The sequence below is a fragment of the Manis javanica genome, chromosome 5, assembly GCF_040802235.1.
Source record: "Manis javanica isolate MJ-LG chromosome 5, MJ_LKY, whole genome shotgun sequence".
In the NCBI taxonomy this organism is placed as follows: Eukaryota; Metazoa; Chordata; class Mammalia; order Pholidota; family Manidae; genus Manis; species Manis javanica.
In genome coordinates this window covers 161,054,867-161,077,371 of record NC_133160.1, presented here as the reverse complement: position 1 = coordinate 161,077,371, position 22,505 = coordinate 161,054,867, and the positions used below count along the sequence as shown (strand labels likewise).

Here is a 22,505-nt window from a genome sequence, read left to right as displayed (position 1 = left end):
GAGGCATCTTAGTGGTACTCAAAGACACCCAACATGAGGTGTACTTCATGCTGTTTTATGGCAAAAATATTTTTGAGATAGCTATTTTCACACCATGAATCGTATCACTAAATTAAAAGATTCCAACAGAGAAGTCTTGTTAAAACAGATCTGCAGTTTTTAAATCTAGAATCCTAACGCCGGCTGGTATGGAACTGCTTGCCCATCCATCCGCAAACAAGCTCCTGCAAGCAGGAGGGTATTTTTAGAGAAGCTAAGAGTCAGTGGGTCTAATTAAACTTCCACACCTTCAAGCCATGAAAACAGCAGCCTGTTGCTGAGGACTCCCATGCTAGAGGCATCACTCTGACTGCCTTAGGACACTGCCCTGGCCTCTCGGTCCCTGAGATGGGCTGCCTGTGTTCTTAGTTGTTGTTTTTGACAATTGGGCAGCAGTCTTGTGGTTCTGGAGTTCTTCCAGCTCAGGAAGTGGAGGGAATCCAACATCTATTGAGCTTATGACAGGCCCAGCCTGGGGTGAGATGCGCCACTTACATTCCTTAAGTTAGTGAAACAACAAATCACGAGGGAAGAAAGAATTATTTTCCCCAATTACAGATGAGGAAAGTAGGCTCCTGTGGATGGGAAGGTCAGAAAAGGCCTCTCTGAAGAGATGGCCTTTTAGATGATACCAGCCACGTAAGGATTAGGAGGAAGAACATGCCAAGGTTAACCCCAAACTGTTTGTTAGGTCTCCAGGTGTCTTCATGTTTATTCACGTTTAATCTTCATTTTTATTCATTAGTATAAATAAAAGAAGTATCCCTCTAGAAACAAGTCAAGTTCCATTGACAAATAGCTGTGAGTAGAAATTGTAATTCTTTTTCCTTAATATTTCTGATTTTGTACTCAGAGCCTATTCTCCACAACATCCCCTCCGCATCCTACACACTGCCAATATCTCCCTCCCACCCATCCAATACCATGGTGTCTGCTAATGTGTTGTAATGGACCTCAGGATGGCTCTGGGACATGGGGAGGCACAGTTCTCTCGGTTGGCTGTACCACCGTGCTGGAAGTAGTGACTCTGACCTCCAGAACTTCCCATGAAAGGAAGGAAGGATATACAGATACACGCTACACTGTGAGGACAGTGGGCTTGCAGGTTAAGATGTTTTCCAAATGACAGAATAAATTTTTACTATGACACTTTACCAAATCCCTCAAAATTGAGCTCATCCTAAGATCTGTGTGTTGGTCTTTGGGAAGGCCCAATAAGTAAAATCCTTCTTCCCCACTGAACTAATCAAAATATAAGACCAAGAAGTAAGGCTGTTTTGAGACCAAAATACATTACCAGTAAGATTGCTGTTAGAGAGTGTGGCTTATATCCACTGGCAAGCAGGACTCCTGATGTTCGCCCACGTGGTCTCAATGCAGGGACAGGGCAGGGCTTCCTCCCAGAAGCGTACCTCCCCCTGTAAAATGGATGGGATGGCAGGCAGAACAGAGGAGCGCCTTCACGGGCAGATCACTGCGTGAGAAGGAAGGAAGGAAGAGGGAAGAGCTCTGCAGTCCCAGATCCTTCTGCTCTCAACCTCACCAATTAAATAGACATTTCCCCTTGCATGGAAGCAAGTAGTAAAGATGATCGAGAGAGGTTTTGGAAACATAGGACAACTAAGGGAAAAAACATCACCCCTGCCACACACACACCCACACACCCAACACTGGGTTCCCGATGTCCTGCTTCTGTCAAAATGTACTGATCCAACATCAGGCAAAAGAGCTGACCCTCTCGGGGGTCTCAGATTTTTCCTCCCTGAATTCGAGAAAATAAACACAAATTTTAAATGCTATCAAGAGAAAAGACAGATTATCTATAAACAAAGGAATGAAGATTAGATTGGCAGTAGAATTTTTACCAGCAACAATTAATACCAGAAGAACAATAGAGCACCATCTGCAATGTGTCATGGGAAAACAACTGCTCATTAGAATTTTATACCCAAATAAATGATGACCTAACACTGAGAGAGAAATAGGAAAAATACACATATTTTCAATCACACAAATAATTCCCTCTCCTACCAAGATCCCTACAGAAGGGATTATTAAAGGATAAATTTCAGCTAGTAGAAAACTGAACCCAAAGGTAAAGATTTGGATTCAAGAAAAAAATAGTGAGAAGAATTGATGAAATGTCCGCAAAACTTAATTAACTCTTAACTCTAAAAATTATTTTGAAATTAAAAAAACATTCCAGGGTGGTTCTATCAGGTCGCTTCCTGGGAGATGAGCTGGCTGACCTCCCAAGGTCCTTTGTAATCCCATAATTAATGGTGAGTCGTGCACTTCCCCGTTCATGCTCCTACACACGTGTGCTTCCAGTTTGATCGTTAAATCCTCTGGGCTGCCTTCCAGGTTTAGTATGGTGCCACACAAGCTGCTGGCATTTAACAAATGACTCAAATATTTGTTGAATGAAGGAATAAATGAATCGAGTATTTAAATAGAGCCCACATGACCTCCCCAGCTGTAAAGTACGGCGGATGAATGCAATTACAACATTCCAGGCACGATCAGTTGAGCAGAGCCCGCAAAAGAAAACGCGCGCGCGCGCATGCAGACACCCCAGAACTGATTCATCTAGATTCACATTCCCACTGTGGGAGCACGGACCACCTGCTCAGCACGCAGGCTGTAAGAGTGTCCCTGGGAAGGGTCCTCTCTCTCAGCTGTTTTAGGAGACGGTGCCTCCAGAAGGTCAAGCCACGAATATTTAGAACTGCTTCCTATACGTGCTGGCCTCCAGGACAAAGTTTCTGCCCAGATTCCGCATGGGCCTCCCCAGCGTGCGTACTCACTCATTCCCTTGCCCGGGGCGCCCAGCGCGTGCAGCTCGCCGGCCCGCAGCGCCTCACCTTACCTTGGTGAGCTGGGCTATCTTCTTGCACATTTTCACGTGCATTTCGGGATCGCAGTCTATTCTCCAGTCGGCGCCACCGCGGGCATCAGCTTTGGAGCTCGGGCAAGACCCCGGCGTGTGAATTTTGCTGTTGAGGGCAGAAGCCATAGCTAAAACGCATCCGACACTCAAGGGCTCTCGCGCGTGTTCTCGCTGCCCATGGTGTGCTCGTGCGGGCGCGCGCGGGCGTGCAGGCTTTCTCGGGAGAGGGGGCACTGCAGTCCCGCTGCCCGCACCGCCGCGTCGTCCCTGCTCCCCCGGCGGTCCGCCTCTCGGTCGCCCGCGCGCTCGCTCGCTGGCCCTGCGGGCATCCGCACCCGGCGGCCAGAAGCACGGGATCCGCACGTGCCTCTCGCAGACCGCACGCCGCTCTCCGCCCTGGGCGGGTTTCGCCTGCAATGGTAGAGCTTCCGCGACGAGGAGCCGCCGGCCTTGGAGAGGTCTGCGCTGGCCCGGCGCTGCGCTGACACGTGGGTAGCGCCGGGCTCCGAACTCAGCGGCGGCCGATCCTACCAGTAGTGGGCATCTCAAGCCAAGGGAGAATTAGAGCCGGCCTCAGCTTCGGGCGGCAGGGGCGCGCTGTCTGGGAAGGGGCCCCTGGCGACGTGCTCCGTGGCCAGCGGGTTGCGGGGGGCCCGGCACCTTGACAAGCGTATCAGCCGGCGGCTTGGGAGCCTTGGAGCTCGGCGCTGAGGGCGGAGATGGGGCGCGGGGTGCCAGGAGAGGGGAAGGGGCGTGACAGCGAGTGGCGGGGAAGAGAAAAGGTACGCGGACCCTGGCCCACGGTGTGGGGCCCCGCCGGGGCTGCGAGTGGCAGCCCCCCCCTTCCCCCATCTTAGGGAGCAGCCCAGACGTTGCGGGAGGATTGCCAGAGATGACTGAGCAAAGCAGCCTAAGTGGTGGCTGAGGAGCTGGTGTCCTAAATCTGGGACGGGAAAGCCCAGAACGCGTAGTACAAGAAGCGGTAGGCGCGCAGGAAACAAAGTCATCAGAGAGGTAGAAAGGGTGGTGGCAGGTGTTTAGGGAAAGGAGGAAGCAAAGGGGAAAAAACAGTGGTAACAGAGGAGCTGAAAGTCCAAGTAAACCGAGAGAGAAGTGACTTGCCCGTATCCACACTCCTGGTCACCCGCCAAGTGGGGCAGATTCCTGTCATGTTTTAGGATTACGAGCTGTGTCTTTTTAGTTTGTTTGGTGAATGGAACGGTTAGGGGGCAAAATCTCGTTGTGTCTTGCTTTTTCTAGTTTAAAAAACTGGACTTTTGGGAAAGTGACAGAACCCTGATCAGATTTTCCTAAAGTGTGAATAATAGTGTTAACATAATAAGCAATTTGCATGGTTAATTTCATTTTACAAACTGCCTTATATCAAGAGTCCCAATAATCTTGATAAGCAAAGCAAGTAAGCTCCAAAGGGCCTCAGAAACCGCTGTTTCATCCTTCCATACTGCAGGTAACTAAGACTTTTACAGATGTGAAATAGATCCAGAAAATTTGTACCAAATCAGGGAACTATATGTTGCAGCCTAGTGTCTGAAACAGATACTCCTAAGTTCCTATTTCACCCCAGTACATCACACCACATAGGAATAGCCAACCTGGTCTTTCATGTCAGATTCCCTCTCCAGGACAACGACCCGTCCCTCCTTGAATTAATTTAGAAAACAGAACGCCTGAATCAAAATCCCTGCCAGGGGGTTGATGTAGATTCTTGGTGCTACCCTAGACTTCCAAGTCAAAACCCCTAGAGTTGAGGGTCCAGGAATCCACATTTTAAACAAACTCCCTACTTAATATCAAATCGCATATTTACCGTATTTTCTCCAGGGTCTTAGTACATACTAAATTTTACAGAAATTCAACCACTGTGTGAACTAGAGGGAAATTAGTCTTATTGGTCCAGAACTTTACTAAAAGTTATTCACCATCTTGGAAAGTTACATCATCAATGGCCACACAGTTCATGGTGAGTCTACTTATCAGTGCAAGCATCTGAGTACTACATTATGTCACACCAAAGCATGTCTACATTGAAATTCAGATGACTTAACTATACTTTTATTTCTCCTCTATATTAGTCAAAAAATTATATATTTTGAACATGTGTCCTAATTTTAAAAATTATCTATGAATTTCATGATAGAAACATGAACATTATAAAAAAGGTGATGTTGGTCTGAATAAGATTGAGAATCCCTGCTCTAAATGATAAGAATCTCACTAAAGTTTAGTAATATTGCAGTTTATCTCCAAGTTTTAGTTATTTAAATTTGATCTTACTAGGTCTAGGGGCTAAATTTTTCAATAGTATATTTTATACTTTCAACCTGGGAAAAAAGCAGATTCCTTTATCAGGCTTGTTGGACCATAGCTACCGTAATGAAGGTACCACAGGCTGGCCTAAGGAAGGTGCTACAAGCCAACCTGGAAAACGGTCTTCTGCAGCCACTGGGATTTTCTAGTACTCTGAATAGTAGGACCTTTCACACTAACAGGGAGGGCAAGGGCAGAAATAACTGCTGTATGAACTACAGGGGGTAGGGGAGAAACACTTATTAGATAGACCTCTATGTGATCTTGTCGATCTGCTGTGCCATTTCCACACAATCTTCCTTCCTCTGAGGTATGTATTACTATCCTCATTCTACAGACTAGGAAATTGACACTCAGGCCGACTAAGCCCCTGACTCTTTACACCTAGGAAGTAGATTTGGGTCTATCTGACTTCAAAGGTTATTCTTCCCAGAGCACAATGCTGGCATATCTGAAATTTTTAAATGTCATAATTGATTTTTTTTAAATTATAAAAAATAAGCTTTTAGTGCTCTGCTTCCCAAAAAATCTCACTTGTAATAATACAAAAAATGAGTCTAAGAAGCAGGTAAAAATCACCCCAAATCCCAAAAGGAAAGTTTGTTAATATTTTAGAGATCCTTCTAGGTATCTCTGTACACATTTAGAAAATGTTACATACATATATGTATTTTTGAAACATAAATGGGATACTGTATGTTTTTGAAAGCTATTCACTCAATATAAAATGGACATCTTTCTACTTCTGTCAATAAAGATCTACATTCCCATTTTTTACAGCCAAAGTATTCCATAATATACAATAACAACATATTTACCTTATCCCTATTTTTTTATACATTAAGCAACTATTTTATACATACTTGATGTTGTATTATGAGAATTTTCAATTCTGTTCTAAAAGACAGGAAAAGCAAAAAGGATGTATGAAACTTCTGTGTTAAGTATAATCAGTAAACAGGTAGCTTGTGAAATAGAATTCTGAAGATGTATTAAGTACAGAAAGTTTATAAATTACATGTATAAGACATGATAAAGATAGAATGGAATATATGTAAAAAGGATGGTTCAAACCAGAATGTTACTAACAGAAAAAGATGGAATGGCCAAGCTATAGTACAGATGATACCACCTTCAGATCCACAGCTGTATCATCCCTACAAATGCCATTCATTGTTGACACCCATTCTGACCCCATGTATATTTTACTGCAGAAACAGACATAAAAAACATGTTTCTCGGCAGGCCATTCACCAGGCGTATTTGCCCCTGCACATTTCTGACAGAGCAAGCATGTATTGGCTGTAGGCACCCTCTATGTAATTTTTCAACTGTGGTCCTCATTACCTGCACTATCACAGGTGACGGCTGATGGGGCAGACAGTATGTAACAACCAACACTGCATAACAAGGATTCAGGTCATTTGGTCCTCCCACTCCCTGTGGCTTTATCCTAAGTGTTTGCCTTCACTATGCTTTCCAACTATACTTCTGTGGAAAAGTGATTCAATAAATGATGTGTTATTTGAGCATCTTAACTTGTGTTGTAAATTTTTCTGTCCATGACATATGGGATAGTCTGCCCCATAATGCATTTGGAGGTTATCTTTGCATCAAGATAACTTCCTACATTACTTCATACATGGATTTTTGTACAGATGTGCAAGTATTGTCATAGGAATAAGTCTAGCAATAGGCCAGTTTCAAAGAATAAGCAAACTTTAAATATTTTGTTATACTGTTCTCCAGTATAATTATGCCAATTTCACTCTCATTAATAGTACACAAAAATGCGTGTTTTCCCATAGCGTTGCCCAAACTAGCTGTCATTGACCTTCTAATATCTTCCAATTTAAAAGGTGAAGAGTGTCTCTCCCTACACCAGTTGATTACTAGTAGGCCTGCTGTAACACCTTTACACAACCTGCTCAGCTGTTGTGCATTGTTTTTGCCTTTCTTCTACATATTGAAATAACTTTCTAGGCCCAAGATTGAGCTGCTCCTGCCTGGAGTGCCACATCAGAGAACAGCAACTTGGATCTAACTCTGGTGTCCCTGTGAACGCTGTGTCTGCTTGACCAGAAACAGTGTATGGTCAGCCAATCCCCAGATGCCAAGCCAGCTCTAGGCTGGGTTAGTTCTTTGTTCTTCCTGACTCCAAACAGGGCTGACTATGTGGTCCCAGCCAATCAGATGTTTTCTAATTTTCTCTTCCTTGTTCTTTATTCTTTATCCTATGAAACCTTCCTGCCTTCTGCCTCATTCTGCAGTTCTTCAAATGTAGACTGCCCATTTCATGAAGCGTTAAATAAGGTTGATTTGTATTTTTTTCACTCATTTTTAACACTTATTTCAAGGTCTTTCCTTGTAGGAACTTTTATCAGTTTGCCTACTATGTATTTTATAAACATTTCCTTTAGTAATTTATTTTGTCTTATTTTTTTTATAATAACTGTTTTGAATTGTACATTTTTCCATCTCTTGCATGACAGTTAGAAATGTTTTCCCCATCCAAGATTAGTTTTTCCTAGCATTTTTGTGGTCTTATTTTTTTTTTAACTTACATTTTTGATCTAGCTGGAATTTATGTTGATATAATGGTGTATCTTGAGGATGGAATCCAGACTTAGGTTTTTGCAGGTGGCTAAGCTGTTATCCCAATAGGTATTGAATAATTCGTCTTTACCACACTGATACATGTTACATTAGGTGATTTCCTAGGTAGATTTTTACTAAGGTAATTTTTCAGTCTTTGCCTTAGTAATTTTCTTTCCTCATCAGTTAAGTAGCATGGGTAACTCTATCATTACTCATTACTACTACTAATATACTTATACTCATCTAAGAACAGAACTGCGTTCTTGAGTTCATTTCACTTAACCCCTTTACCAAAAAGGTTATTTTTCCTACTCTGCCTATTCCTACTCATCTTACAGGATAGTTTGCATGTCCCTAAAATATGCTCTCATGGCTCTGCATTTCTGTGCAGCAACTATGCCATTTTTAAAAATTAAGGTTTTATCAAATATCCTTCCTTTTGGAGTGATGCGTCCAAGAAACAGAACACAAACTTGAATTGCTTTTATTGTAATCCTAACACACATTAACTATGGGTTTCATTAACAGCAGCCTGGTATCAGGTCTTCCATCTCATCAACCTTTTCACAAAATGCCAACATCTGCACTAAGATTACAGTATATGAACATAACACAAGGTGCATGACATCTTCGAATAAAATGTTTTGTAGCAAAATCATATCCAGGTAGTATTAAATATCAATATGTTCAATGAGCTCCACAAATGAGCTGGTTTTGGAAACAGCATGTGGGAAATACGAGTCTAGGAACTCTAGCATGATGGTAATTTTTTTCATCTTCCTACCTTAAAATTGTTAGTGGTAACCAAGATATGAAACACTGGGACGAAAGAAGAGTGAGTGTACAGGCTAAGAGTAGTTAAATGGCAAAAGCAGGTTTTCCAATACCTGAAACATTGAACAACCAATTTGCAAAGAACATTTAAGTTGGCCTTAGGGCAAACAGGCAGGAAGTTTATCTGGCAGCAGTACTGTTGTCTTTCTGATCTTTCAAAGGTAATTAAACAACAGAACTCCTCAATATTCAAAAAGGTAATGGAACTGAAGCTATTAAATTCTCTTTATTTCATAGCAGTAAAGTGCTCAGTACTCAATGAGAACTCAAAACATTTTTAACCAAATTAAGTATAGTAATAGGGCTGACCTAAGACTGAATATTTCGATGTGGCTCTTTCTTAATTTCCCTTTCTGGAATTGACCCTGCTTTTTTTTTCTTTCTTTTTCTAAAAAAAAAAATCGCCTACGGTATCTATGCAATACAAATCCAAGTATCACCCTGACTATTTACATGGAGTTCTAATTTCTCAAATTTTGGTAACATAAACATTACCAGGAGCTTGATAAACATGGGTATTTCAGACTCATGTCAGACATTCTGATTCACTAGGTCTGGGTAAGGCATTTTAAACAATCCCTTCTGTGCAGCTATCATCGGTGGTACAAGATCCCGCTTTGAGAAGTGCTTTAATGGTGCAAACAAAACTTATCAGTTTCCTCTAGGTCTTCTTGCTTTATACTGTCCTTCTCATCCTGTCTTATTCAAATCCTATAAACCCTCAAGTCTCAGCTCAATCACACTTCCGAGGCAGCCCTGATCCACTACTCCTGTCAGAGATGCTCTCTCTGATCTCCCATGGCACTTGGTATACAGAAGATGTCTCCAAAATTTGACTCAGAAACCCACCAACAGAAACTTTTTGAATATGCACTCTCAACACTGTACTTATGAATCAGTATTGTACTATATTAATATTTTATTCACACTACAAAATATACCAAGGAGAAAGTTAACAGATGAATTAAAGAACATAAATAAGAATTTTTTATTAATTTTGCAAAAATTCTGGATTATAAACAGCATACAATATTGTAAAAATTTAAATGAAGCAATATAATTGAATATGCTTCAACATTTAAAGTCTTGATCATTTTAGGATATTGTGATTCAAGAGGCTTAGTTCTAAGTTCAGTTTAGTCAATTTTAACAGCTGTCATATGTAGCAACCTATACAACTTCATAAGTTCAAGAAAAGGATATTAAGGGTACTTAATTATGGTATCAGTTTTGCAATCCTATCCACCCTGATTTTCATAAAGAATTCTGTTGAAGTTTTGCTGAAATTCAGTAAAGTTTTGTCTTCCCTGATACCAATCAGTTCTCACAAGCTAATTACAGACTGTTGCATTTGTAAAAAAATAGGCAACTATCCATATGGTACAATATCTAAAGTGAAAAAATGAGGTCTCCTTTCTACCTGTTTCTACTCACTGGTTTGATTCCCAGAGACAAGAACTTCTTTTCCTATATAAGCATACAAAGCAAGTATGTATTCTGAGCCATTTTATACTTATTACGATACTGAATAAAGAACATGGTTTTCCATATCCCTTCCACATTCCTCAGCCTTATTTTATCAGAATTCTAGTAGTCACTCTTTCATATTGAACTATGTAAACATGGGTCATGGGCCAAAGAGTGCTGCCTCATTCAATATAATTTTTGGCAATCCTGAAGTTGTACTAGATCAATAATGGTTCTGCTTTTAGATAAATAGCATATATATTCAGATTAACAATGTCTGCAGTTTATCAACTATATTAGTTATGTTAATGTTCATTGCTAAAATATTATGCTGATTGTTAAAATAATAAACCCCACATTTCAGTAACCTAAAACAGTAAAGTTTATTTTTTTGCTTACATTAAAGTCTGAGTTACTGGTCTTTAAACCCCTCTTCTTATCTAAAATGAATCAGTGACTGGCTCTTTCCCTCTGTGCTCCACCATCCCCCAGTACCTCATCGTCATCTGTATCTAGCCAGCCAGCAAAAGACAAAAAAGAACATAGAGAAGGTATACCCACTTCTGTAAAACCTTGGTCTGGAAGTGACACAAATTCTACTGTCATTCCATTAGCCAGAACTGATTAAAGACACTAGCAAAGATATAAGGGAATCTGGGAAATACAATTCTTGGCCAGGTAGCAGTTTCTCAAAAGAACTCTGCACTATGAAAAGGGGAGCACACAATTTGATGGACTTACTGCTAATACCTCAGACTTACTGTTAATATCTGAATATTTACTTTTAAATAAAGGTAAACATTTGGTGTATAACTTGAAGGGAAAAATCGCACTGAAATGTAAGCTCCGTGAACAGTTTTTGTCTGTTTTTTTGACTGCTAAAGTCCCATTGCTTAAAAAGCACTCTGTAGGATTTAATAAATATTCATTGGATGACCAACTGAATTTATGAGTTGAAATTCTATTAACCAACCAAAATATTAATGCGTATGTATTACAAAAGTAAAGTGCTCTAAGTAACTGATGGTGAAAACTATTGATTTTATATACAGGAACAGATATCGAGAACTTTCTGGTAGTTGAATAACAGGGAAATAGATGCATAATAGGAATATTAGACAATATCTAGAATACCTTAATTTTATAAAAACATTTTAAATAATAGTATGTGGTAGAATAATAGTTTCAATTATTTATGATTCCAATAGTTACAGAACTGATATATGATGATTTAAAATTAAAAAAAACTTTATCAAAAGGGCGGAGCCAAGATGGCGGCGTGAGTAGAGCAGTGGAAATCTCCTCCCAAAAACACATAGAGCTATGAAAATATAACAAAGAAAAATCTTCCTAAAATAGAGACCACAGGACACAGGACAACATCCAGACCACATCCACACCTGCAAGAACCCAGCGCCTTGTGAAGGGGGTAAGATACAAGCCCCAGCCCGGCGGGACCCGAGCGCCCCTCCCCCCGGCTCCCGGCGGGTGGAGAGAAACCGGAGCGGTTTTTTTTTTTGGCGAGCGCTTTTTGGAAGCCTTAGAGGGACGGGCCCCCGTTGCTGGGGAGGCAGGGTGGCGGGACCGGTGAGGAGGTGCCTGGGAACGGCGCCGGAGGACAAAGAATATCCCGCGTTTCTCCCTGCGAGACCTGGGGGCGGGTGCCTGAGACTGGTGCCTGAGAACGGAGGAGGTCGCGCGTTTTTCCCCTTTTTTTTTTTCTCTCTTTTTGGCGAGCGCTTTTTGGAAGCCTTGAAGGGACGGGGACCCCAGTGCTAGGGAGGCACGGTGGCGGGACTGGTGAGCGGGTGGCTGGGACCGGCGCCTGAGGACAAAGAATATCCCCCGTTTTTCCCTGCGGGACCGGTGGGCGGGTGCCTGAGATCTGCACTTGAGGACAGAGGAAATCGCGCGTTTTTCCCCTTTTCTTTTTCTCTTTTCTGCGAGTGCTTTTTGGAAGCCTAAAAGGGACAGGGACCCCGGTGCTAGGGAGGCAGGGCGGCGGGACTGGTGAGCGGGTGCCTGGGACCGGCACCTGAGGACAAAGAATATCCCGCATTTTTCCCTGTGGGACCGGTGGGTGGGTGCCTGAGACCAGCACCTGAGGACGGAAGAAATCGCGCGTTTTTCCCCTTTTTTTTCTCTCTTTTTGCCGAGTGCTTTTTGGAAGCCTTGAAGGGACAGGGACCCCGGTGCTAGGGAGGCAGGGCGGCGGGACTGGTGAGCGGGTGCGTGGGACCAGTGCCTGAGGACAAAGAATATTGAGCGTTCCTTCCCTGCGGGACCGGTGGGTGGGTGCTTTTTGGAAGCCTTGAAAGGACAGGGACCCTGGTGCTAGGGAGACAGGGCAGCAGGACCAGTGAGCGGGTGCCTGGGACCGGCACCTGAGGACAAAAAAAAAAAAAAAAAAAAAAATCGCTTGTTTTTTCCTTTTTTTTTCCTTTTTTTTTTTTCTCTTTCTTTCTGTTCCTTCTCTCATTGTTGCTGTTGTTGTTTTGGTTTGGAGAGTGCTTTTTGGAAATCTTAAAGGGGCAGGACAGGTCACTTAGACCAGAAGCAGGGAATCTGGGGATCTCTGGGCACTCTAACCCCCTGGGCAGCAGGGAGCACAGAGGCCCCTTACGGAGATAAATAGTCTCCTGGCTGCTCCCCCTCCAACGGGGCTCCACCATTTTGGAGGAACAGCCCCAGCCAGGCCAAGCCCACAGCAACAGCGGAGATAAACCCCAAAGCAACTGGGCAGGAAGCAGAAGCCCTGTCTGCGCACAGCTGCCCAGCACAAGCCACTAGAGGTCGCTATTCTCCCAGGAAAAGGCTACAAACCAACAAGAAGGGAAGCTCTTCCAGCGGTCACTTGTACCAGCTCTGCAAACTATCTCTATCACCATGAAAAGGCAAAACTACAGGCAGACAAAGATCACAGAGACAACACCTGAGAAGGAGACAGACCTAACTAGTCCTCCTGAAAAAGAATTCAAAATAAAAATCATGAACATGCTGACAGAGATGCAGAAAAAAATGCAAGAGCAATGGGATGAGATGCAGAGAAAAATGCAAGAGCAGTGGGATGAGATGCAGAGAAAAATGCAAGAGCAGTGGGATGAAGTCCGGAAGGAGATCACAGATGTCAGGAAAGAGATCACAGAAGTGAAACAATCCCTGGAAGGATTTATAAGCAGAATGGATAAGATGCAAGAGGCCATTGAAGGAATAGAAGCCAGAGAACAGGAACGTATAGAAGCTGACAGAGAGAGAGATAAAAGGATCTCCAGGAATGAAACAACACTAAGAGAAATATGTGACCAATACAAAAGGAAAAACATTCGTATTATAGGGATACCAGAAGAGGAAGAAAGAGGAAAAGGGATAGAAAGTGTCTTTGAAGAAATAATTGCTGAAAACTTCCCCAAACTGGGGGAGGAAATAATCGAACAGACCATGGAATTATACAGAACCCCCAACAGAAAGGATCCAAGGAGGACAACACCAAGACACATAATAATTAAAATGGCAAGGATCAAGGACAAGGAAAGAGTTTTAAAGGCAGCTAGAGAGAAAAAGGTCACCTATAAAGGAAAACCAATCAGGCTAACATCAGACTTCTCAACAGAAACCCTACAGGCCAGAAGAGAATGGCATGATATACTTAATGCAATGAAACAGAAGGGCCTTGAACCAAGGATACTGTATCCAGCACGACTATCATTTAAATATGATGGTGGGATCAAACAATTCCCAGACAAGCAAAAGCTGAGGGAATTTGCTTCCCACAAACCACCTCTACAGGGCATCCTACAGGGACTTCTCTAGATGGGAGCACCCCTAAAAAGAGCACAGAACAAAACACACAACATATGAAGAATGGAGGAGGAGGAATAAGAAGGGAGAGAAGAAAAGACTCTCCAGACAGTGTATATAACAGCTCAATAAGCGAGCTAAGTTAGGCAGTAAGATACTAAAGAAGCTAACCTTGAACCTTTGGTAACCACGAATCTAAAGCCTGCAATGGCAATAAGTACATATCTTTCAATAGTCACCCTAAATGTAAATGGACTTAATGCACCAATCAAAAGACATAGAGTAATAGAATGGATAAAAAAGCAAGACCCATCTATATGCTGCTTACAAGAAACTCACCTTAAACCCAAAGATAAGCATAGACTAAAAGTCAAGGGATGGAAAAACATATTTCAGGCAAACAACAGTGAGAAGAAAGCAGGGGTTGCAGTACTAATATCAGACAAAATAGACTTCAAAACAAAGAAAGTAACAAGAGATAAAGAAGGCCACTACATAATGATAAAGGGCTTAGTCCAACAAGAGGATATAACCATTCTAAATATATATGCACCCAATACAGGAGCACCAGCATATGTGAAGCAAATACTAACAGAACTAAAGAGGGAAATAGACTGCAATGCATTCATTGTAGGAGACTTCAACACACCACTCACCCCAAAGGATAGATCCACCGGGCAGAAAATAAGCAAAGACACACAGGCACTGAACAACACACTAGAACAGATGGACCTAATAGACATCTATAGAACTTTACATCCAAAAGCAACAGGATATACATTCTTCTCAAGTGCACATGGAACATTCTCCAGAATAGACCACATACTAGCTCACAAAAAGAGCCTCAGTAAATTCCACAATATTGAAATTCTACCAACTAATTTTTCAGACCACAAAGGTATGAAAGTAGAAATAAATTCTACAAAGAAAACAAAAAGGCTCACAAACACATGGAGGCTTAACAACATGCTACTAAATAATCAATGGATCAATGAACAAATCAAAATAGAGATCAAGGAATATATAGAAACAAATGACAACAACAACACTAAGCCCCAACTTCTGTGGGATGCAGCGAAAGCAGTCTTAAGAGGAAAGTATATAGCAATCCAGGCACACTTGAAGAAGGAAGAACAATCCCAAATGAATAGTCTAACATCACAATTATTAAAACTGGAAAAAGAAGAACAAATGAGGCCTAAAGTCAGCAGAAGGAGGGACATAATAAAGATCAGAGAAGAAATAAACAAAATTGAGAAGAATAAAACAATAGCAAAAATCAACGAAACCAAGAGCTGGTTCTTTGAGAAAATAAACAAAATAGATAAGCCTCTAGCCCAACTTATTAAGAGAAAAAGAGAGTCAACACAAATCAACATAATCAGAAATGAGAATGGAAAAATCACGACAGACTCCACAGAAATACAAAGAATTATTAAAGACTACTATGAAAACCTATATGCCAACAAGCTGGAAAACCTAGAAGAAATGGACAACTTCCTAGAAAAATACAACCTCCCAAGACTGACCAAGGAAGAAACACAAAAGTTAAACAAACCAATTACAAGCAAAGAAATTGAAACAGTAATCAAAAAACTACCCAAGAACAAAACCCCGGGGCCGGACGGATTTACCTCGGAATTTTATCAGACACACAGAGAAGACATAATACCCATTCTCCTTAAAGTGTTCCACAAAATAGAAGAAGAGGGAATACTCCCAAACTCATTCTATGACGCCAACATCACCCTAATACCAAAACCAGGAAAAGACCCCACCAAAAAAGAAAATTACAGACCATTATCCCTGATGAATGTAGATGCAAAAATACTCAATAAAATATTAGCAAACAGAATTCAACAGTATATCAAAAGGATCATACACCATGACCAAGTGGGGTTCATCCCAGGGATGCAAGGATGGTACAACATTCGAAAATCCATCAACATCATCCACCACATCAACAAAAAGAAAGACAAAAACCACATGATCATCTCCATAGATGCTGAAAAAGCATTTGACAAAATTCAACATCCATTCATGATAAAAACTCTCAGCAAAATGGGAATAGAGGGCAAGTACCTCAACATAATAAAGGCCATCTATGATAAACCCACAGCCAGCATTATACTGAACAGCGAGAAGCTGAAAGCATTTCCACTGAGATCGGGAACCAGACAGGGATGCCCACTCTCCCCACTGTTATTTAACATAGTACTGGAGGTCCTAGCCACGGCAATCAGACAAAACAAAGAAATACAAGGAATCCAGATTGGTAAAGAAGAAGTTAAACTGTCACTATTTGCAGATGATATGATACTGTACATAAAAAACCCTAAAGACTCCACTCCAAAACTACTAGAACTGATATCGGAATACAGCAAAGTTGCAGGATACAAAATCAACACACAGAAATCTGTAGCTTTCCTATACACTAACAACGAATCAATAGAAAGAGAAATCAGGAAAACAATTCCATTCACCATTGCATCAAAAAGAATAAAATACCTAGGAATAAACCTAACCAAGGAAGTGAAAGACTTATACTCTGAAAACTACAAGTCACTCTTAAGAGAAATTAAAGGGGACACTAATAAATGGAAACTCATCCCATGCTCATGGCTAGGAAGAATTAATATCGTCAAAATGGCCATCCTGCCGAAAGCAATATACAAATTTGATGCAATCCCTCTCAAATTACCAGCAACATTCTTCAATGAATTGGAACAAATAATTCAAAAATTCATATGGAAACACCAAAGACCCCGAATAGCCAAAGCAATCCTGAAAAAGAAGAATAAAGTAGGGGGGATCTCACTCCCCAACTTCAAGCTCTACTACAAAGCCATAGTAATCAAGACAATTTGGTACTGGCACAAGAACAGAGCCACAGACCAGTGGAACAGATTAGAGACCCCAGAAATTAACCCAAACATATATGGTCAATTAATATTTGATAAAGGAGCCATGGACATACAATGGCAAAATGACAGTCTCTTCAACAGACGGTGCTGGCAAAACTGGACAGCTACATGTAGGAGAATGAAACTGGACCACTGTCTAACCCCATATACAAAGGTAAACTCAAAATGGATCAAAGACCTGAATGTAAGTCACGAAACCATTAAACTCTTGGAAAAAAACATAGGCAAAAACCTCTTAGACATAAACATGAGTGATCTCTTCTTGAACGTATCTCCCCGGGCAAGGAAAACAACAGCAAAAATGAGCAAGTGGGACTACATTAAGCTGAAAAGCTTCTGTACAGCGAAAGACACCATCAATAGAACAAAAAGGAACCCTACAGTATGGGAGAATATATTTGAAAATGACAGATCCGATAAAGGCTTGACGTCCAGAATATATAAAGAGCTCACACGCCTCAACAAACAAAAAACAAATAACCCAATTAAAAAATGGGCAGAGGAACTGAACAGACAGTTCTCCAAAAAAGAAATACAGATGGCCAAGAGACACATGAAAAGATGCTCCACATCGCTAATTATCAGAGAAATGCAAATTAAAACTACAATGAGGTATCACCTCACACCAGTAAGGATAGCTGCCATCCAAAAGACAAACAACAACAAATGTTGGCGAGGCTGTGGAGAAAGGGGAACCCTCCTACACTGCTGGTGGGAATGTAAATTAGTTCAACCATTGTGGAAAGCAGTATGGAGGTGCATCAAAATGCTCAAAACAGACCTACCATTTGACCCAGGAATTCCACTCCTAGGAATTTACCCTAAGAACGCAGCAATCAAGTTTGAGAAAGACAGATGCACTCCTATGTTTATCGCAGCACTATTTACAATAGCCAAGAATTGGAAGCAACCTAAATGTCCATCTGTAGATGAATGGATAAAGAAGATGTGGTACATATACACAATGGAATACTACTCAGCCATAAGAAGTGGAAAAATCCAACCATTTGCAGCAACATGGATGGAGCTGGAGAGTATTATGCTCAGTGAAATAAGCCAAGCGGAGAAAGAGAAATACCAAATGATGTCACTCATCTGAGGAGTATAGGAACAAAGGAAAAACTGAAGGAACAAAACAGCAGCAGAATTACAGAACCCAAAAATGGACTAACAGGTACCAAAGGGAAAGGAACTGGGGAGGATGGGTGGGCAGGGAGGGATAAGGGGGGGGAAGAAGAAGGGGGGTATTAAGATTAGCATGCATGGGGGGGAGGGAGAAAGGGGAGGGTGGGCTGCACAACACAGAGAGGACAAGTAGTGACTCTACCACATTTTGCTAAGCTGATGGACAGTAACCGTAATGGGGTTGTTAGGGGGGACCTGATATAGGGGAGAGCATAGTAAACATAGTATTCTTCATGTAAGGGTAGATTAAAAATTAAAAAAAAAAAAAAAAAAGAAAGAAAGAAAGAAAGAAAAGGGGATTACTCGTTAACAGGATAAAACTATTGGTAAATCAAAGATCAACGCATGCTTTAAATATCCTTAATGTTGATCACTTAAAGGGTGTCAGATGATCAGCTATGGAGGTACTCTTTTCTGATAATATTCCTTTCTCTTAATTAAAAAAAAAAAAAAAAAAGCAGTTACTGTGTGCTGACCTCCAATGAGTTCTGCACAGTGGTATAGAGGGCATGTCAAAGTGTGGGCAAAGGGTCTGTTTGTTTCTACCCAGAAGATCAAGGCCTAGCTTGGATACCCAGAAAATGAAATAAGATACGATATGAGGAGGAGCTTCCGGCATCAGCACTCTCTGGAGGACTCGTGCCGGGGGATGATCATCAAAAAGCCTCCACAGGGATCCGGACGATGCTGCGGTTGTGGCTGCATCCAGCCCACCGTCTCCTGGACTTGCCATAAGAAGGAGGAGGGAGATGTCTAGGCTGGCATGTGCATACAGTGAGACAACGAATTTGACTGGATCTGTACAGTTGGAACTCAACCAGGAGTTGGGAGGGGTGCAAGTTGTAGCACCCCAAAATCTCATGACTATAGACTATCTATGGTTAAAAGAACATATGGGATGTGAACAGATCCCAGAAATGGGCTGCTTTAATTTGTCTGATGGTTCAAGTACAGTTGGACAATATCCATCATATCATAGATAACTTTTCACAAATGCCTAGGGTGCCTAAATGGTTTTCTTGGCTTCACTGGAGATGGCTGGTAATTATAGATTTGCTTTGTTTATGTCACCGTATTCCTATTATGTTAATATGTGTGTGCAAATTAGTTAGTAGTTTAAAACCTATACATACTTAAGGTACTATACAAGAAGATATGTCAAAGAAATAATCAATCCTCCCAAGTTTCCTTCATATGCTACATCTATAGCTTTTCTTCTTCCTTCCTAATTACAAACCTTAAATAAAATTCGTGCCTCATATCGAATTTACCGAGTATCATAATTCCTCCAGGTGGTAAAGATACCTCGAGACAAGTGCTGGGCATAGAAGCCACAGGGCATAAATCTGCAAAGAAGTAAAAAGCTAACCTTTGCAAACAATATGGCTTCTCTCTCACTTACCAACTTTACATTTCCCTGTATGGCCCCGGAAGATGACTGGTTAGCCAGAGACGGGTAAGATTCCTCAAGGGAGGAACAACCTAAGACAGGCACAGTCGCAGGGGGGCCATCAGGTGAGAATTTGGGGATCAACAGAGGTGAGGCTCAGAACCTCACCCCCCCTGCTTTGAGAGAAATCTTCTGCATCCGTGGATGTCTTGCTGCCCTTGTCTAGCCTGGATTAATACTTAGTCCATAGGCACACACCTGATCATCTGATCATCTACATTTGCCTTCTTACAGCACTAAACTATGTTTTCTACCTTTATCTTGCATCTACCTACCACTTCAGCATTTTATTAAAAATAAAAATAATAATAATAATAGGAGAAATGTGGGATCAACATATAAATCAAGTACAAAAATCAAATGAATATTCATATTTGACCTGATGGTTTATAGGTCATATTGCATGATCAAAACCGAAAGTTTCTGTGATGAATGCCCTTGTACTGTTCACCATGTAAGAATTTATTCACTCTGTAAGAATTCGTTCACCATGTAAGAACTTGTTCGTTATGCTTCAGAAGATTGGAGACTGACGAGAATTAGGCTTGAGATGGATTAATGATTGTACATTGAGCATTGACCCCCCTATACTGAATTTTATTGTTGTTAACAACCATTTGATCAATAAATATGAGAGATGCCCTCTCAAAAAAAAAAAAAAAAAAAAAAAAAAAAAACTTTATCAGATTTTTATTTTATGACATTTAGATAATTAATTCAAGAAAAAGTCTGAATTCTTCAATCTGTTGAGGATAACTTAAAAATAGAATGTCAACTTTCCTATCTCAAATTTCATGAAAAGGACAAACTTCAATGATATATAATCCATATCTATGACAAATCACCTATTATCTGAATAAAAAAAGAATATGAAGAGCATGAAGAAAAGGAGAAAGTCGTAGAGAGTAAGGAGATAGCTAAAATATTCTTTTCTCAGTAATCAAATTCCAAAATGTCAGTTTCAGTAAGAATATTTTAATGAAAGATAATTTCTCTTCTATGTCATATCATACAGAGAACCAATTTGAGATGATCATGACTTAAATGTGAAAGCTAAAACCGTAAGTCTTCTAAAATATAACCATAGGATATCTTGGTAACATTCAGGATGGCAAAGATCTGTTAGAGCACTAACAATAATAGGGAAAAAACTATTTCATCAAAATTAAAAACTTCTACATATTAAAATATACCATGAAGTAAGTTAAAAGGCATAGACTAGCAGAAAATATTCACAATACATATGTAGTATCTGATAACTTGCATATAAAGTATATACAGACCTCCTACATATCAATAAAAGATGTCATTTATAGGTGGGCAACAAGACTTGAACAAAAAGTTTCAAAAGAGGCATATGAATGGCCAATGAGTATACTAAAAAGTGTCCAACATTGCTAATCATGGAAATACAAATTAAAATCACAATGTGATACCATTACACAACACCAGAATGTGTAAAATTAGAGACTGACAATAACAAACTTGTTTGTAAAGTGGAGTGACTGAAACTTTCATACATTGCTGGTGCAAGTGTAAAATGATACAACCACTTTGGAAAATATTTGGCAGTTTTACTAAAACTAAGCATATACCTAACATAAACATATATGTGAACACAAAAATAAACACAAACATAAAAGCAATACTATTATCTATATACCCAAGAGGAATGAGTACACATTCCATAAAGAACACAGCTACAAAATGTTCATTGCAACTTTATTTGTAACAGCCAAAAATTGCAAAGGACTCAAATGCCATCAACAGGATAAAGGTGATGGATAAATGAATAATGGTATGCTTACACAATGGAATAGTCTATAGCAATAAAAAAGAACCACAGATATATGCAAATAACTGAATGATGAACTGCAGATACTATATTGATGAAAGAATACAAGAATGAAACAATATATAATGTATGATCCATTTACATGAAGCTGAGAACAAACAATTGATCTTTAGTAGAGAGGTTATTTCTTGGGGGAGGTAAAGACTCAAGAGGGTGCTAGGTAATCAGAAACTTCTTTTGCACTTCTGAGCATATATACCTTGATGTAAGTACACATATGTGAAAAATAAAGTACACTTATGATTTGTGCACTTCATATATTTTACTGTAGTTATGATCTCCCTCACTTAAAAAAAAAAGGCAGATGGACAAACCATCCTGGCACCATCCTGGCATAGTTTATATAACAGATTTGATGACAAACACATCATCACATATAATCACTTACAATTAAAACAAACTTTATTTTAAGTTTATATATTAGTATAAACAGATTACAGAAAAATAACCTCAGTCATAACTCACAGGAAAAAACCTAAAGCATTGATTGGGAAAATATTATGGAGTTGTCACTGGATATATTTATACCTTGATAGCAAAAACAGAATGAAAGATGAAAAATATAAAATCTTAGAGTATTATTTTTAAAGTAATAATTCCTTATGCTTTTGAGTCAACAGAGGCTAAAATTTAAAGAAAAATCATGTTGAAATTACCGTTATAGACTATTTCTGTAAATAAAAAAATTTTGAGATTTGCCCATGCAAGGGACAATACAAAACAAGTCACTGAATATTTTTTCCTGAAAACATCTCCTGCAGTGCACATCTTACTAAAGGTGAGAGCATCTAGTGCAATTGTGGAGCATGACTGAAGGAGTGATCTAATTGTTGACACTACAATTTCACTGTAGTCAGACAGTGTCACTGTAGTAGTACGAAGTCAAACTTCTAAAATACTGTTTTTATGTAGGTCTCAATCTGAAATCCACAGCACAACAATTATATTTTGAATAAAAATTCAGATTTATTTTCATGACAGTAACACTCATCCAAAAATGTGTATTTGGTGTACTTCCAATTGCCTCATTTTACTATTAACCTAATTTTCCTTGTACTTTTCCTTTTCTCTTTCCCTAATGATCCAACACCTGTCTCCTTTCTACACTTTCCATGTACTCCCAACACTTTGTTCCAA

The 22,505-nt window shown here is 40.3% G+C and overlaps 1 protein-coding gene across 5 annotated transcripts in view; it reads right to left on the bottom strand.

The window, feature by feature from the left end:
• FAM184B (family with sequence similarity 184 member B) overlaps positions 1–22,505 on the bottom strand; it is a 141,732-nt gene that overhangs the window by 119,056 nt on the left and 171 nt on the right. The window contains exon 1 of one of the 5 annotated variants that reach the window (XM_073237795.1): positions 2,909–5,821. The exons of 2 other annotated variants lie outside the window; for them this stretch is intronic. In XM_073237795.1, coding sequence (XP_073093896.1) covers positions 2,909–3,055 — 147 coding nt within the window. In that variant the 5' untranslated portion in view covers positions 3,056–5,821. Of the gene's footprint in view, positions 1–2,908; positions 5,822–22,505 lie in introns of those variants that run through there. 2 more of the 5 variants (XM_073237799.1, XM_073237796.1) reach the window with 2 other exon arrangements.